Here is a 17,328-nt window from a genome sequence, read left to right on the forward strand (position 1 = left end):
TTGGCAAACACTGTTGCAATTAAACATTCAACACATAGCGACCTTTTTTTCAGGTTCTCCCTGAGGTGATTCGTGACAGCTGCAATATTTCCAGATTTGTCGCCAACCTGTGTTGCTTTGTGCAACGCAGTCCTTGCCTTGCAGAGAATAGCTCTCATTGGCTCCGATCAGCAAGGGTTCCAGTTTATTGATCAGTGGCATTCTAAAAAGTTAGGCTGTATCTAGCATTCCTTGAAGGTCAAGAAGTCAAGAACTGACTGGAAGAGTATAATGTATTGATTCATTATTTATTTCAAGTCTAAGATAACATTGTTCACCTCAAAGCGCTTTACAATCTGCACCGCCATGACACCCTGTGCCCTTAGGGTTGGATCAAGGGTCTGCAGGTATCAAGTCCAGATGTGAGTGATGCAGGGTAATGGCTTTTTACATGTGTGAACAGAGATGGTTACAATACTGTATAGTGGATGAAGGGGGGGTTGTATCCGCCAGGGGGCGCTAAAACCACACAGATCTGAGCAACGTTCTCAGGCAGAAGGACAAGAAGGTCATTGGGTCCAAACTGCCTCTACCAGCTGAAACCAGAATTAGAGCCAGGTCGCTTTCAGCTTTATTTCTTCTTGCCATGTTTCTTCGGCAGCTGGCCAGCAGCAGGTTTTTGTTTCTGGACTTTCTCTGTTGTCCTCGTATCTGTGGCCACTGGACTCCTTCGTTTCAGAGCTTCAGAAAATCTCATCCCCTCCTGTAGCCTGGCTGCCTGAAGAGAAGATGGAGAGACACGGGACAAATTTAGAATCTGATGTTTGACCAGAGGGGGAGGAAGCAGACGGCAGATGCTCCTCACTGTCTCAGCTCGCACCAGCAGTTCTTCGTCCACACCGACCTGCATCTTGGCGTACACGTCCATCTGCAGTCTTGTCATCTCCTTCCTCTTTCGCCGCTGCTTCTTCTGCTGCTCCAGCATGATTTCTCGCACCAGCCGGTAAGTTTGGATCTTCTGTAAGCATTCCCCCTGCCGGACCTCCTCTGCGTTCAACCGCTCGAGGGAGGGAAAATCCTTTCTGGGTCTGCAGACATACAGCATAAGTGAGTGTGAGTGAGATTAAAGGGAGTTTAGAGTGAATGTGAGAGAGCGATGGAGCACCTGATGAAGGGGGTGAGGTCCAGGGGAGGAAAGGAGGATGACAAATCAAACAAACTGTCCGACCTGGAAGCTGTTAAAAATGGAGGGGAATAAATGAGCACCTGAACAGGTTGCAACAATACGCAGCAGGAAGTGTTAACTGAGGTTATAGTACCAGTCTCTGTCTTCTGGTCCACATCCTCTTGACCTTTACGAATAAGTTGCTGTTGGACCTGGTTCAGAAACTTGAAATGACACTGTGAAGCCTAAAGAAGAAATTTTAATCATTAGTGAGGATTGGCTAAGGACATAATGAACATAAACCTTCATGTATTAAACCTCTGGGTTACCTTACTGTAGCGGCCCGGTTCGGCCATTTCCCAGGCCTTTTTCGTAGCTTTAATCTTATCACGTCTCTCCGTGTCTTTGGCCACGTCTATGCTCTCTTCGCTGCTCTGATCGATGACCAAGCGGAGCGTCCAGTGTGGCTTCGTCACATCCAGTTCCTGCTACAATCAAATCGGACCAAAGGTCACTAAACCTCAGAAAATTGGAATTCTAACTATGTTTTGACACAATAACATAAGACTGTGAAGAAAACCTTAAATAATATAAAGGGAGTCATTGTTGCCATCCTACCGGAGCAGCTTTTGCTTCCGTCTTGGGGGGGACAACTGGCTTCCCCTTCTTAGCTTTGACCTTTGTTGAAGCAGCCGCCTTCCCGTCCCGCTTCACTCTGTCAAGGGATGACGACATGTCTTCAGCTTCATTTGCTAAAATGAAAATAAAGAAAATGTTAGAAAAGCCCTTTTTATAAAGCACTCCTGCATGTAATCCCGCATGTGTTGTGCTGCTCCGCGTGCACTGGATGGCGCTGTTACACCAAACACCAGGTAAAACGACCAGCAGGGACAAGGGAGTACGCCTGTAATCTGGACACAGCTGGATTCATTCGGTGTGTGATTAACAGGCTGAGCCCAAACAGTGTCTGCTTGGCCCCTGAAACTGGAGCGGTAGCATTTACTTCTTCTGATTCAAGGTCTGTTTCTTTTCGCAACTGTGGATTCATCAAGCAGGAGAACATCAGGGAAACTTGGGGAGTGTCACTGCCTCAGCTGTGGTTAACTTCACCTCTCATCTCATTCCTCTGTGACTCTCGGAGCTGTTGGACGAATGTCAGCTCGGCTTCGTCCAACTGCCAGCTCTTGTACAGGACTTCAGCTCGGACCACATATTTATGATCCTGGGAAAAACAAACAGAGTCAGCACATGGTGCTCCGAGTTCAGACATGCACGTGCACGAGCGTGGACTCCAAAAGCCTCCAAAACCAAAGGACAAATTAATTCTGCAATGTTGCCACTAGTGCCCCCCAACGAAACAAACTAATCTGATGGTCTGGACTTTACAAACGACCCAACGCATTCGGTAGAGAGGGAGTGTGAGCTGAGACCCGAGGCTCGGTGGGAGGCTGCAGCCGGTCAGACGGGGATGCTGCTGCTCCAAAGGTGACGTCGTCCTGGTGTCCTTGTGTGGAAGCGTCCGACACTTTGACCCCCTCCACCTGGGTGGGAGACGTGTCCTGCTTCTCTCCATCAGTGACCTTCATGTCTGTGAGTAAAAAATGGAAGAGGACATCACATAGACACGGCTCTAGGATCATTTTAAGTGTTTCACATAAACAGAAATAATACAGGGATCCATATTTGAGGGCGTTTAAATAAAGTCGGATATTAAACTATTGAATTATTATTTCTGTGATTACAGCTCACCCTTGTTGGCCAGGAAGAAGAATGCAGGAATTGTCACATGACCCTTCCCTGTTTTGCTGATTACTTCCCTCTCCTGGTCCAGAATGGACAAACGGACCGTTACATCTGGCTTGGAGGTCTGGAACTGAACCGTTGCCAGGACATCTGCTCTCACTTGAACCGAGTTCCTGCAGAAGAGTTTCCGTTAATTAGTGGATTTGCTCCTCTGCTTTGAATAATCAAAGCCTTCCGATTTACAAGCTGTGCTATCCTTCGTCCCTCTCACCGACATACGATGCTCTTCTCATTGGGAATGTAGTGATCCTGCAATTCTTTCGCTGTGAAGGTGCTGAGAGGAGGCTCGTGGGCCAGGATGGGAAGGAGATTCTTTTCACCGATCAAGCGCATTCGCCACTCGGCGCCATCGGGTGGCGTTTGAGGCGAGACTGCCACTGCGACAAAGGTGTAACCCCTCTAAAAAGAGATGGAACCGCTAACATTTGTGAGTGATACTGTAGGTGAGGATGGAAACGCAGCAGGGCCACTGAAATATGTACGTCAGCCACCTTATTTGGCTGATAGATGTTGAACAGCATGTCCAGCTCCTCTACTGTGTCGTTATTTACGATGTATAGCAGAAAGTGAGGACTCGGAGAATAGACCTTTATTGCCAGCGGCATCGCCTTGGGGATCAGGAACACCTCTCTGCACGCACAACAAAGAAATTAACAACACTTGTGGCTAAATAACTGTGCGCAGTTGTTGGAGGATTGGAAATATCCCGATGGCTGGATGTTTACACCATGACGCAGCATGGTGAAGAATATTGTCTAACCTGTAGAGCAGAACCCAGGAGTCAGCCGTGGTTGGAACAGGCACACTGTAATCTGCAAACGTTAGTCTGGACCAGTTGTCCTGTTGACAGCCGTACAAGTTGGCCTTCTTCCCAGAGTGGTCAATAATATACCTGCGTACATTTGGACAGTTAAGAGCACAGAGAGAATGATAGAGAAGACGTGGGTTTGGCTTCGCTATAAACTTTTCTCTCTGCCAGACAACCAGTTGAAACATCGTACTGTCTCTGCTCTGATGGGCTTTTCGCTATATCTGACCCCCAAGACATCAACTGGACCTGATGTTTCTCAAAGGTGAGACAAACACACACTCAGAGACTCGCAACAGCCCATCTCCAGCCTCTGATCACACACACAGTTGCCAGATGCTGTTAGCTGCTTCTAGCATATAAAGAGCAGATGGATCACGATGTGGAGTTATCTCTCCCGCCAGACAAACCCCCCACAGGGAGCAGAATCCTGGCATGGGGTGCAACAGTGAGACTCTTGCATGATGTCGTGTCGACACATCTGTATCTGTAAGGCTGGCTGTTATATCTATCTGCCCCTGTCCTCAAATTATCCATCTGTCCACAGGTGGCAAATGCAGCAGCTGGTAAACTCATCCCACTTACTGTTCAGATGCTGTCTGCTGAACATGATGGAGGGAGCAACGCTAATGTTTAGCATCAGCGAGCTGCTCTGATCCGAGCTTAAAGAAATGTAGGTTGATGGGAGGGAAGTTTCAGAATACTCAGTGGTTATGTTTGTTTGTTACCATAGCAACAGTGCAGCATTCTCTTCTGCACAGGATTCAATCTTGGGCCACATGTCTGAAAGGATCTTTGATGCACTGAGGTTCTCTTTCGTGCCTGAATGACATGAGCAACAAACACAAACCCAGAGGAGAGAGTGAGGGGGAAAAAACACACACAATTCATGTCCAACACATGAAAAAACAGATTTTGTAGCTGACCTTGTTTGAGGGTTGTTTCCAGATCTTTTAAAATGGTTTTAATAGTTTACCTGGTTTGGAGGCGTTAAGGATTCCTGGTGCCAAACGCCCTTTGTCTGTCGCCTGCAGTGTCGTGGCTGCCTTTACCACCGGGTCCGTTGGCTTCCTGTCGCTCCTGCTTTTGCTGACTTTAAAACAACAAAATCACATACCGGTAATTGAATGTTTATTCTAAAACGAACATTATTCTACTATAAAATGAGAATTACTGCATGTTGGCTCTATTTTTTAAGAGTAATGAGACATTTGTAATGACATTTTACCCCACAACAGACAGAGACCCTTGTACTAATGTGTGACCTTGACCTCTAGAAGAGTGAGTCAGGGTGGACTTACAGGCGGGAGGAGGTTCTGTCTGTTCAGTGTACAGGAGTGAAGGGTCGGCTGTGAGGGAACATACAGCAAATCGCTCCTCAGCTGTGAGCTCCCTGCCCAACGCCCCACACACCATATGGTCAACAGCACGGCTAAACACCTACACACACACACACATAAATATCATTTCATTTCTGATTTTAATTGCTACAGGAGAAAACTTAAACAGCCACAACCATGCAAACAAATGATGTTTCTGCACGGTTATGAGCAATGACAGCAGCTATGCTAAACACACTTAAGATCAAGTGTTAAGCGTCTTATTGGATGTCACTGGACCAGTTACCGTGTCATGTTTTCGTAGAGAGGTGCTGCTTTGGGGACAGTGAGACTTCGCCAGCATTCTTCTGGCTGCTATCTGTTCCTGCTCATTGTTGAAAGAAGATACTACTCTGGACAGTGCCCTAAAGATGGACAAGGCCTGATCCATGAAAAGGGCACTTTCCTGTTTGAGACAGTAACAATATAAGAACAACAGTAACAATATAAGAACAACAAACTTCTTTCTGTGAGCTCATTAACTGATATTAAAGAATCGCTACGACCTTGGGGAGGTTGGACACGATGGTTTCTTCATCGGCGAAGGTGAAAGGTGTCATGCTGCACAGATGAAGATGGTAACCCACTGTTGCCTTTGCACAGAAGGACAACATGTGTCGTCTGGAAGAAGAGACAGAAAACTCAGTATCTGACCTGTAGTGGAAGTAACACCACACAGTACATTAGCACCTAATTAAAATAGCGTGTTTTTATATAGATTGGATTTCTACTACAAAGAAACCAGTGCAGTTTTTACCACACTACACTACACTGGAGCCCAAATCCAGCCAGGTTTTCCATCCTAGACATCACTTTCAGGGAGCCTTTTCTGCCTGTTAGGATAGAAAACTGCTATAATTATCCTCACCCCGGGGGTAAGTCAAGCATGGCTGCATTTGAGCAGGTGGTCTTGATGGTGAGAACTGGATACTGCGGCTGCGGGCTCTTCCACGTGCACGGCATGACGACTAGTACCGCAGACCTGCACGCAGCATGCAGCATTTTTGTCTCTAAGGTGCGACGAGAGGTGAGAGAAGGTGGGAAAATATCACAAATATGATGAATTCACACATAAAATACGCTTTTATATCTTGTATGTGTCACATGTGTGTGCAAGTGCACGTGCACAGCTGTAGATTCTTACTATCTCCAGATGCATCGCCCCAGTGACTCAGAGCAGAGAAGCTGATGAGGATCTGGGAAGATTCTACAGTGTCCACACACAAGAAGTGAGTGCCTCTCACTTCTGGGCACTAGGGGAAACACACACACACACACACACACACACATGAAAACAACCTACAACATTGGTCTCTGGGGCTATGTCTGTCTCTCTGACCAGGATACTCGTTTGCATATCTTCTGCTTAATCAACTATTTAGGTGTCCCTGATGTCCTTAAATACACACTGTGCATCATGTTTCTGTACGTGCTCATGAGCAGATCTTAAGAATGTTGTATATGTATGTGTGGACTCACATCTGGGCTGGCTACTGCAGATATGACACAGGGTCCATTTGTGGGAGAGTGTGTTGAGCTGAGAGTGTTGAGGTCCATTGCTGCTTTGGACAAGACCGAGCTCTGCAGACACAGTACAGGGAGAAAGTCACAACAAATTATACGAGGAGTGCGCATGAATTAGTCACCGGTTGTTTACCTTAAAATGAGACAAATGGATCTGGTGTGGGTAGATCCGGGGTTTGTGGAAAACCACCAGTGAACTGGAAGTACAAGATTAAATTTGATAAAAAGGGCTGAGTGATAATAACATCCATTGTGTTGATACACTTGTTTTGAAGTGTAAATATTTGTGTGTTTGTGCTTGTGCTGTTCTTACTGAAAGCATTTAGTAAAGTCATCCAAATCTACCCAGACCTCCTGCAGAGCACATTTGGCAGGAGCTGAAGAGCCCTGTCTCTTAGTTCTCAGGTTTGGGTTTTGAGGCTGATCTGAAAGATTCAGTCACAGTTTGCTCATACGGCCAGATCCCTGACTCTAAATGTCATTATTCACATGGAGCGGGATTATAATTTCAGTTTATGTCTGAATAATAAACGTGTGTTAAGCCCAATGTAAAGAACAAACAGGACAGTCTCTTGCGACTCATGGCAACTTATTCTGGACTTAAATCATTTTCAGTAACAGTGAGCCAAATTTGCCAGCCTCCCACATAATGTGCACACATGCACATCCATATGCCCACTCGCTGACTCCCACCGTCTCAATGCATGTAGTGCAAGACTGAGACACAAACAAGAGATGCTTCAAGCCCAGTGACTTCTCAAAGCAAGAAATCATTTCAGAAGGCTGAGGCGGTTCAGTGTCTCTGCTGCAGCACAGCGGCGGTCTGCTAACTCGGCTGACCAATCCAAGCACGAGCAGAGGAAGGGACAAATGTTTCTCATCATGTTACTTAGTTTCCTGTGTAGATTAAGTTCATTTGCTTATATGAAAACTGAACAGAATAATAATAGAGCCCACTCGACAAAAAAGAGTTGTTACCACTGGAGATGGAACCAGTGAAATTCTCGTTGAACTCTGCAGTCGCCTAGAGGATGAGAGAGAGAAGCAGCAGTGAGTTGCTGATGGACACTGCCAGAAATAGGCCTCCATCTCTAATAATGCCACCCCAGCTGTGGCTCTCCATGAACACCACAAGACAGGAGACGCTGTTAATTGTGACAGTGAGGCCTCTTCCCCTGTTATAATCCCCACCAGTGAACACCAGCTCTGACATCAACTGTCAGACACTGATGAACAGGTACGATGTTCTTCAACCTGTTTTTCTATCCAGTATGAAATCCTAACTTTGGTGGTCTCTGTAGAATTGTGGCAGCATTTAACATCATTGTCCGCGACCTTTGACCTCACGTACGTTTAGGCTGCCTGTTGTTCTTTTTGTGGTGCATTCAGCTCCATCGGGCTCTGTCTCTTCCTCGCAATCAGTCTCCTCTCTCTCAAGGATGGACACCAGAGGAGATCCGTAGGACAGTTTTCTCTGCTTGCCCTCCCTGACACATAAAGACTCTTGTGTTAATTTATACAGACAATTAGCCAGAGCCAGGGGTGTTTCAACTCTATGTCCATTTTAACGCTGCTAAACATCAGAAACACTTATTTCATGGCTTCCCTGTGGGTCGCCATACTATTACTCACAGATCTCTGAGGTCATGGGTGTTAATGCACTTTTTTGGACACCGGGTTTTCGTCTTCACCCTTCACCAGAGAACAGAGTTAAAAACCACATCAAAATAGTTCGCTGCAGTTGAAAAGCAGGCAGCAGCAGGAGCAGGGAGAAGACTCTTAGTCTGACATAATCTCAGGGGTACCCACAGCTCTGGGGTGCTCTTGACACTGGAGAGAAATGAGCTGGCGATCTCGATGAATTGCTCCGGCTTTGATGAAGGAGGCTCTGCACAAATACCGCAGGAGAACTCGTAATTCCTGCCACAATGTCTGAATTCATTTTCATTTCACAAATCTCTCATCTCCGGCACCTGTGCCCTCTGTGCTGCCGATTCCAAATCTTCAGTATGAGCCCTCATTCTAGTCATATTTATTTATGACATTCACCTACACTCAATCAAGTATTATGCTTTTCCATTTGTTTGATATCCTCCCCTCCATACATCTCCATCTTCCTCCTCCACTACATTTTGTTCCTGACTATTTTTCCCATCATATTTTCTCATGCGCACCTTGTGGTTCGTCCATGATCACAGTGCTTTTTGGCATGCGGAAGAGTTTCCATCGGGGCACGGGTGGAGATCGAGCCAGCGGTTCCAGCGGACACGCCCGGGTCCTCGTTAGCAGGACGATGTGGCTGCGCAGCAGGGAGAGGCCGTACTGACGTAGAACCTCTGACGACACAGTCTGTGCATGAGCATGAACATTAATTACAGAGATAAACATATGCACATGTTTGTTGAACATCATTTTAGAAGAATAGTTTTCCCAGTAGTTTCTAGGTTAAGAATTGATCCCCAATTGGGGAAAATCTTTGAAGTTAGAGTTCAAGGGTAGAAGAGCCTGGAACATTTAAGAAGCAGTAGAACTTTACCATTTGTCCTGTCCCGCAGGAGCTGCCGTGTGGCTGTGAAGGATAGTAGCTGGCACACACAACAATCCCTGCACTGCCTGGGACACACAAGGACAGGATTGATGAATAAATGCATGCAGAAATAAGAGGTTTCATCAGTTTGACAGACATAACATTTAATTCATACCAACCAATTATAGCTGCTGCTGTATTTAATGTTTAATACATTATAAATTAGGTTCCAGTTGGGCATTTGTCCCTCAAATAAATGTGAATTGGGAGGCTCTTTTGCCCCTAAGGGGTCATATAATTCACTCTACTGCTGCACCTTCTGTTGTTTTATTTATGTTTGGGGATATGTGCAGAGCTGCATGTCCTAATCATTTGATGTTCCACATACAGTAGGTCTGACTCTTCAAACTGTTATTAATAAACTTCAAGTATGTCTTGCCCACAATTTAATGGACAAACGGCTTAACTGAGTAACTTGATTAAATGTGCAAACTGTGAAATCTAGATTTCTGTGTGCCTGTGCACACATGTACACCTCAGACCTTCACTGTTCGCCAGCCCTGGCAGTGGCCTCTTATTAAGCCTGGATTCTCTCCCTGTTGCTGAATTTGCAGGCTTCATGCCTGACGAACTCTCATCTGGATGTTTAAATTCAGGGATGCTGCCTTGTAAGAAATCCCAGGTTTTCTTCACATGTAAAGACCTGAGTGGAGTTTTAAAAAGGCTGTTACTGTCATTTTCGAACATTTGATGATGCACTCAAACTGCTCCAAATACCATTATTAGTCAGCCTTACTTTAGAGTACTGACATGTGGAATCCAGCCAGTCAGCATTTGGGTAAATGTGAGCTCACCCATCTCTCCAGACAACTCTAGTATGACACTATGCACGCGCACACACACACACACACACACATTGGGACACTAATGAGATTGATGAAGCGAAACAAAAATATAAATATATCAGCGCAACAGATCATTTAAGTACCACTGCTGCTGTGAGTGAGGTAGAGTACAGGTTTGCCTTCTGTTTCATATGTTGATATCTGAAATGTGTGTTTGAAAGTGTCGGGTCCAGTTTAGGATAAGCTGGAGTGTGTTTTTAGTTTCCTAACACTGAGGGTGAAATGTTTGCGTCGGAGTGTACGGAAACTCACTTTGTGTTGGCCACTTTAACGAGAGCCTTGGCCAGCAGCATCGGCCAAAGCTCCGACTGAGAGGTGGAGGCAGGGAGGAGAAGATGGTTCTCTTCATCGAACGGCATGGAATCATCGATGGTTATCTTCCTCCAACAGCCCTGAAGTCAAGTCAAGAGACAGAATGCTGAAAAATTGGCAGCGCTGATCACGTTACTGAATCCAAAGGCTACACATAGATAATGCAGAGCAATGCAGGGAGCAGAACTTAGGAAATAAAGCTTCCTCGGGGCCAGAATTCCCCACAGGTGTATTTGTGTGCACCAAACTCACCATCCAGTAGAGTTTGACCACGTATTTCCCGTAACTGTTGTAAAGCGGCAGATGTCCATTGGTGGCCTTACACAGAGAGTAAATGTGCAGCCAGGGTCTCCAGCCATCTTCTCCTGAAGAGTCGCAGCTGCACACGTTCCAAACAATATAGATCTCGGCGATGATCCACCTCATCAACTTTTTGAAAGGAAAAGCAATCATGAGTCTTGACAACTGAGCACAAATCTTTAAATCCATTCATTACCTTATATATCATTTATTAACTCAACAGGGCATTACGTTAGACAGGACTACGGTAATTCATTTTTGTCATTCAAATGTTGCCCAGTCTGAGTTCTGGTTTATGCTTCCCGAGTGTGCGATCAATTGTATCTAACTTAGAGTCAAAGGAACCTTTAATAGGAAAAAAAAAATTAAGAATAAACTAACCTCACTGCGAAGCAGATGATCATTGGCAGTGATGAGGTCAAACGTTGAGTAATTGTTGACAACTGAAGGATCCTAAAATAAGACACAGCTTTGTTTATAGTCCGTACAGATTATTGAATTTAACCTGGAAATTTATCACCCTCACATTAAACACACATTTATCAGGACTTTGGCATAGTGCCAATGTAGCTTTTACCTTTCCCCTTAATTGTATCGTCATAATACTCCCAAGACTCTGCGGGGGGTTCACTACCCGCTACGAGACCCAACTATGTCTTAATCTATGCCAACTCAAATTTAAACCATTCTTGTCAATGTACTGTAATGGAAATGCCACTGAAAGAGCGCTGCCTTCTCTGAGCCCCTTAGAAGCTGCAGATGTACCTTGTTGATAATAAAGTCTGTAGGACGCTTCCACGAGTGCACTCTCAGCGATGCAGGAAGAGAAATTTCCCCCTCGGGATCTTCAAATTGTGGCTACAGGCAAAGGCAGAATATAATTTACCTGATCTAAAATAGATTTGAAGGTTGACGTATATGATATGTTGCTGATCGTAATGGTCTATTTGCGTTGAGGTCATTTTATAAAGCAGATTTACATCGTTGTTCCTGTTGCTCTTTCCATCTTCAGCTCCTTTACTTGAGTCCCATTTCTCCTTGCTGATCTCTGCATCATTCCATTCAGGCCAAATAGTTAATCTGGATTCAAAATATCAGGCAAGTTTACATAATGTCATATAAAACATCGAAAAATAAATTATTAAAAATGAATAATCTTGATGACATTTTCTGGGTAGTTTGAAATAATGGCGTGCAAATTAGTGTGTGCTAAATAAAACAGAGTAAACATTCAGTCCTGATATAAAAATAATGCACATAATGTCTAGCTGCAGCAGACAATTGTCAAGCCTACTCTGTCTGATGATTGGGTGAAGAGCCTTTATTGGACTCCTTTTTCTTTGATTGTGACTTAGACATATTGGTTGGATAAATTTTCAAGATACTGCTCCCCCAAAAAACCAAAGTAGCTCATGGAGTTGTGTGTTTTTTTTCTTGTTTGTCTTTACCACTGTCCTATTAAGGCTTACAATTTACTATGCTTTCAAGGCCAGGGAACTTAAAAGGACGACGGTTTGAAGTTTCCTGTCCTTTTAGGTCTATTGCTTTTCAAACTGAATTGGTTTTAATGTCATGATTATGTTACCTTCGCTAACTGTGACGTTATTTAACTGGTCAAAAATAGTTTTAGTCTGTCACGTGCAACAAGTAGGTTTTGGAAGGTGTTCATACGTGCATTTTGCACGTATAACTTGCCGCAGCCAAAAATGACGAAACTAAAATAAATCTCGATTTCTTTCTGCTCTGTGCATTCGGCTTAGTTCGGCCATCATCGGCTGTCTTCGTTAACCACGTGTTCTACGTTGTCGTCGTCTGTTAGCAGCTAGCTAAACGCACTGTCGCCCCTTTCATAACCTTTTATTTGTATATAACCGCAAATATGGAGATTGGGACGGAGATAAGCAAAAACATAAGGGTAAGTATCATTACGATTTATGCAAGAAAATTTATTTACATTAAATAGCCGTACATATTGACTTAATGTGGCCGATTTAGCGGACTTTCCTCGGCTAACGTTAGCTCCCCAGCGCAGATTGATATGCAGCCTGAACAGTTGCTTGTTTTTTATTTACAAGGAATAAACACTCACAATGAAGGTGGTCTAAGGGCGATTTAGTTGCAATTATTGGACATCTGCAATTTGTTTAATAGTATCTACGTAATAAATTATGTTTTTTTGTCTGTTTCAGGCCGCTATTAAGGGCAAGCTTCAAGAGCTGGGCGCCTATATTGGTGAGAATAACAGGCACATGTCTCGTTAATGTTTGAAGCTTAGGTTTAACCTGGTTGTTGACTTCATTGGTTTTAGACGAAGAACTGCCAGACTATATTATGGTGATGGTAGCAAACAAGAAAAACGCTGCACAGATGGCCGATGACCTTTCTCTTTTTCTTGGAACCAACACGGCTAAATTTACAACCTGGTACGGTCAACACAATGCACGTATCCTCTGGGGTTCCAAGCCAAAAAAAAACCTCTCTTTTCACTGTTTTTATTCAATTCTAGGCTGCAGGGTGTTCTTGAGAAGTTGAGAACTGTTGCTGTTGGTAAGTCACAATCTTTTATACATTCTGGGCTATCAGATTTTTGGCCAATGAAATGTTAACCTTTTACTCTTTGATATTTTAACTTGATATTTAGGTTCTCAGGCCACCTACATTTGTTCCTTAACTTGTCTTTTTGCAGAACCTGAATCCTTCAAAGATCAGCTCCAGTCTGACACAAATGCTGCAGCTGGAAAAGGTCGATTGTCTGTCAGTGAAGAGAGCAGAGCATACGAGTCAAAGAGACTGACGGTGTCCAGCTCACACTTGGACAGGACTGAAGCGCGCATATCGAGCTCTGCCCATGAAAGCAGGTGCCAACTATTAATTCATATATGTAGTTCCATTATTTCTAACTATTTCTGTGTTATTCTGAAATATTCTTAAGTCTCATAACAACACCATTTGTTTCTCAACAGGAGAGGAGCCGTTGACAAGAGTTCCTCTCGACTTACATCTGCTGTTAAGCCCCTCATGGAGGCTCTATCCTCAGAAGCTGTTATTGATATAAAACCAGAGATAGATGATGACCTCATCACTGAGGAGCTTGTAGAAACAAGCACCAACCGTGGTCGGGCACGCGGGTCTTCCAGTAGACCCACAGCTGAAATCTACAGACCAGGCCACAGTAAATACACCTCAGTAAGCTCTGCAGACGCGCCTCGATCCACGGAGGGGCCCTCTCACTTCAGGCATCAGGAAAGCAGAAGCAGAGGTTTCAGAACCGGGTCTAGTAAGGTACGCTTTGACAACTGAGAAACTAAGAAACAAATACACTAAAATAGAGTTGCTATGTTTTCTTAATAGTGTAGCTGCCGATAATGTTATCATACAGGTGTTAATGATCGATAGCACTATGTTGTGTGGTCTTTGCACAGCAGGAGGAGTTATCACGGAAACGTAAGGCTCCCATGGCGAGTTCAGTGGTGCGCGTAAGCAGAACTTTAGACGAGGACAGCGATGACTTGGATGAAGATGATTCCACCTATGGAGGAAGAGGAGTGTCCAGCAGAGTGTCCCTACCCTCCAAACCAGAACGCAAGTCAGTGTTGAGTCCTTCGGTGGTAGACAGAGTTGCTAATCCACTATGGAATCTGGGCTAGTTTGATAGCTAGAATTTATTTGTAGTGGGTGTCGTGTCACTCTTTAATGTCAACCTTTCTTTATATTTTCATGCAACTGAGTCTTCACTGGACCTTGACAAGTTTTTCTTGTGTCAGACCTACTCTCCCTCCAGCAAAACAAGCCAACAGGAATCTGATTCTCAAGGCCATCTCCGAAGCTCAGGACTCCATCACGAAAACAACATCCTTTTCTACAAGTATTCATGTTTCTCTGGTGGTTTGAAGGATCATTTCCGCTGCCATCTGCCTTTCTTATTGACCTTTCCTTCTCCTTCAGTACCACAGAGACAGATGGTCCCTGTGGCTCCCCGCACTCGCCCCGCACACAGAGATGAGATGACTGCGGCCATCCAGCTGGTCCAGGAGCACCTCCACAGCCTGGCTCCCCAGGCCTACACTCCTGCCGCACTACCTCAGACTAGAGACCCTGGTATGTGCAGAGAAAATAGAACAAATATTAAGAGAATCACATTGCTAATAATACCCGTTATTCAGATACAAGGATACTATTTCTTTGTTGTCTGACATTTGCTTTACCATTCTAGCTCCGTCACGGTTGTTAGAATCACGTCTGCAGTTGGAAGCTGCAGAGAGCAGCGATGGAGGTGAACAGAGTGATTATGGTGGGTTAATTTTCCATTGTTTTATATGCTTCATCCGAGAATGTGCAGTTCATTTTGTCAGTTCAAGTGTTACATCACGTCAGACAACAGAAATTCCAAGATGTTGGATCACTGGTGATCACAGCGCACGGTCTCTCATTTTTGCACAGTCATGGCTGCCAGATAAATGTCAGACACTGTTAAGTTAAAGCAAACTACAGCTGTGTTGGCCTTCAAATCTAATAAACGGGACATTTTTCTGTTTGCAAATTTTGAATAATAGAAATCCAGCATGTTTAGAGGTTATGAATACTATGAGTGTTGCATGGGGATGAATTCTATATGTTTATATTTGGGTTGATCTTTAGGTGTCGATGGTGTCGGCGTTAAGCCAAAGACAGATGATACCCGTTCCTTCATTATGAGTCGACCACAACTGCAGATGTCTCCTCCCACAACTGAAGGCCTTCAGGCCAAAGAGGACGTTAACTCTGCTGTTCCACGCACTGTCCAGTCAAGGTACACACACCAAACGTGTTAGCTGTTCCACTCACCTCGGGTAGAAATGTGTTTGCAACACTGACGATGCTAAATTTAGGTTTGTCGTGTGGGCCTATTAAAAAAAATCTGATCTTTTGTGATGTTTTTTTTTTTTTGCTTCGTACTAGTAAGGAAACGGTGAACTCTGCCAGCCCCAAGTTCATAGTCACATTAGATGGAGTGCCCACCCAGCTGGGGAATCTTTCGGACTGTGAGATGGATTTGGATGATGTCAGACCACACATGAAGGTCACAGATGTGGCCCTCCACATGAAGAGAGAGCCCAAAGTTGGCATCCGTCACAGACTGCTGGGAGGTGCCACCTCACCAGAAGGTGTGGAGAGAAGAGTCGTGTTGTTTTGGAATTGCCTGTCACCTTTCTGTAGTTCTAACCAGAAATGCACGTTCTTTTTAATGTAACATTTGTGGTTTTTTTTGTCGTGTCCTTTATCCAGATGAAATGATGGAAGCCGGGGTAATGGATGATGGCGTCCCCTTAAAAAAACAGAAAGTGCTGGAGAGATGCAAGTTCTGGCCTGTCTGTAAAAGCGGAGACGAGTGTTTGTACCACCACCCAACAATGCAGTGCAAGTGAGAATTTAATTTCTCCTTACAACCATTTGTTCACACTACATCAGCCAATATGAAAATTAATGTTTTTTCCTTTCCCTAAAGGACCTTTCCCAACTGTAAATTTGGGGACAAATGCCTTTTTGTCCATCCAAATTGTAAATTTGATGCCCGGTGCTCCAAACCAGATTGTCCCTTCACTCACGCCGGTCGCAGAATCTCAGCTGCTGCTCTCCCCAGGCCAGGTATCCCCTCACACCCTTGTGGGTTCAGCACAAGATGCACAGACCACTCACTGCATGCACCAACGCATCTCTCTAACCACAATCCTCGTGTCCACAGCGGCGCAGCCAGCCAAGGTTGCAAACGTGTGTCGCTTCTTCCCAGAATGCAAGAATGTTGACTGTCAGTTTTATCACCCAAAGGTAAGAAATAAGAAATAGATTTGATTGTGTGATGATAACAATTGGTTTATAAGCCGCTTGATTTCATTTTGTATTAAATGTGCTGACTTGTGTGAACAGCCTTGTCGCTTTGCGGGGATGTGCAAACGAGCCAGTTGCACCTTTTACCACCCGACCACGTCTTTGCCTCCGCGACATGCTCTGAAGTGGATGAAATCACAGAGCAGGTGAACAAATATTTGATTGAAACAACATGTCAGTATCGTGGCTGATTACATTAAATGCACGCGCTCTCTTTTCAGCTAATAAAGATGTCTGGATCGACACGTGAAGCTTTGGAATGTGATCATGTGTTTTATTCTCACCCCTGTTTTGTTTTATCATATCATTTATAATTTTTTTTTAAGAGAGGTGTTTTGTAATAGGGTCAGAAGTTTGCAAATTAAAATATTTCAATGGCCTGTGCCTAAATGTCCTCTGTGTTGTTCTTTATGATTAAAGATATATTTCATATTGTCTATTCAGTGTGTTGTTATTGCAAACCAGGAGCCCCAACTTTTAGCTTGATAGTGAAGTAAATGGTAAGTGGTAAATTTGAACATTTACTGAAACCACAAGCTGGTCTTGGGGTCGGGCACTGGCCCAAGAACCCTGAGCTCTGGACAACATTGTTTCTGATTTAGCAGGAGTTTGGGGAGAAAAGGTCTTTGAGTTTGATGGGAAACTAAAACCAAGGCTAATTATTGTGACTGATGTTGATTGTGAATGTAAGCATGAGCCTAACTGCGATAAAGGCATGAGTTACGATAACTAAGGACGTTTTCTTCGGGTTTATCAATATG

The 17,328-nt window shown here is 44.4% G+C and overlaps 2 protein-coding genes and 2 long non-coding RNA genes across 8 annotated transcripts; 3 read left to right on the plus strand and 1 right to left on the minus strand.

Annotated features, from left to right (window-relative positions):
• Positions 1-273: 273 nt before the first annotated feature.
• LOC105417558 (androglobin-like) lies at positions 274-13,037 on the minus strand. The gene is made up of 36 exons (XM_011612050.2): positions 12,985-13,037; positions 11,683-11,782; positions 11,468-11,560; positions 11,084-11,155; positions 10,655-10,831; positions 10,343-10,482; positions 9,982-10,068; positions 9,728-9,888; positions 9,195-9,271; positions 8,833-9,007; positions 8,468-8,546; positions 8,291-8,350; positions 8,010-8,145; positions 7,637-7,682; positions 6,972-7,083; positions 6,792-6,855; positions 6,614-6,715; positions 6,279-6,387; positions 6,003-6,144; positions 5,641-5,755; positions 5,382-5,540; positions 5,057-5,195; positions 4,732-4,848; positions 4,484-4,577; positions 3,708-3,839; positions 3,439-3,577; positions 3,159-3,346; positions 2,894-3,060; positions 2,575-2,732; positions 2,255-2,366; positions 1,763-1,896; positions 1,474-1,632; positions 1,299-1,389; positions 1,145-1,214; positions 860-1,067; positions 274-757 (listed from the first exon to the last, which is right to left on the minus strand). Exons 1-36 carry the CDS (start codon positions 12,999-13,001, stop codon positions 611-613), a joined length of 4,278 nt encoding a protein of 1,425 aa, XP_011610352.2. The 5' UTR covers positions 13,002-13,037; the 3' UTR covers positions 274-610.
• Positions 2,594-5,173, plus strand: LOC105417559 (uncharacterized). Of its 4 annotated transcripts, none has more exons than XR_003891298.1 (8): positions 2,594-2,734; positions 2,889-3,009; positions 3,219-3,374; positions 3,927-4,020; positions 4,160-4,428; positions 4,517-4,617; positions 4,790-4,874; positions 5,033-5,173. It is a non-coding gene; the product is annotated as an uncharacterized lncRNA (long non-coding RNA). The 4 variants fall into 4 exon arrangements; XR_965166.2 differs by having other exon boundaries at positions 4,303-4,428; XR_003891296.1 differs by having other exon boundaries at positions 3,927-4,428.
• Positions 6,009-9,321, plus strand: LOC105417560 (uncharacterized). The gene is made up of 3 exons (XR_003891299.1): positions 6,009-6,363; positions 8,857-9,054; positions 9,214-9,321. It is a non-coding gene; the product is annotated as an uncharacterized lncRNA (long non-coding RNA).
• Positions 12,464-16,957, plus strand: zc3h14 (zinc finger CCCH-type containing 14). 2 transcript variants are annotated; one of them, XM_011612052.2, is made up of 17 exons: positions 12,464-12,617; positions 12,892-12,934; positions 13,011-13,125; positions 13,209-13,249; positions 13,389-13,560; positions 13,666-13,984; positions 14,125-14,288; positions 14,467-14,567; positions 14,648-14,800; positions 14,916-14,993; positions 15,341-15,491; positions 15,641-15,846; positions 15,968-16,103; positions 16,188-16,327; positions 16,425-16,507; positions 16,607-16,713; positions 16,789-16,957. In XM_011612052.2, the coding sequence occupies exons 1-17, from the start codon at positions 12,582-12,584 to the stop codon at positions 16,790-16,792; spliced, it is 2,049 nt and encodes a 682-aa protein (XP_011610354.2). In that variant the 5' UTR covers positions 12,464-12,581; the 3' UTR covers positions 16,793-16,957. The 2 variants fall into 2 exon arrangements, with proteins under 2 accessions (XP_011610354.2, XP_011610355.2); XM_011612053.2 differs by having other exon boundaries at positions 14,128-14,288.
• Positions 16,958-17,328: the final 371 nt, after the last annotated feature.

This window comes from Takifugu rubripes, chromosome 16, assembly GCF_901000725.2.
Source record: "Takifugu rubripes chromosome 16, fTakRub1.2, whole genome shotgun sequence".
Lineage (NCBI taxonomy): Eukaryota > Metazoa > Chordata > Actinopteri > Tetraodontiformes > Tetraodontidae > Takifugu > Takifugu rubripes.

Excerpts from the sequence above, each read along its gene's own strand:
- LOC105417558 (XM_011612050.2), bottom strand. Across the intron at positions 4,578-4,731 it reads CCTTAACGCCTCCAAACCAG|GCACGAAAGAGAACCTCAGT; the intron begins GTAAACTATTAA and ends CATGTCATTCAG. Across the intron at positions 1,390-1,473 it reads AACCGGGCCGCTACAGTAAG|GCTTCACAGTGTCATTTCAA; the intron begins GTAACCCAGAGG and ends TTTCTTCTTTAG.
- zc3h14 (XM_011612052.2), top strand. The coding sequence starts at position 12,582 with ATGGAGATTGGGACGGAGATAAGCAAAAACATAAGG. Across the intron at positions 15,847-15,967 it reads AGGTGCCACCTCACCAGAAG|ATGAAATGATGGAAGCCGGG; the intron begins GTGTGGAGAGAA and ends TCCTTTATCCAG. Across the intron at positions 16,508-16,606 it reads GTCAGTTTTATCACCCAAAG|CCTTGTCGCTTTGCGGGGAT; the intron begins GTAAGAAATAAG and ends TTGTGTGAACAG.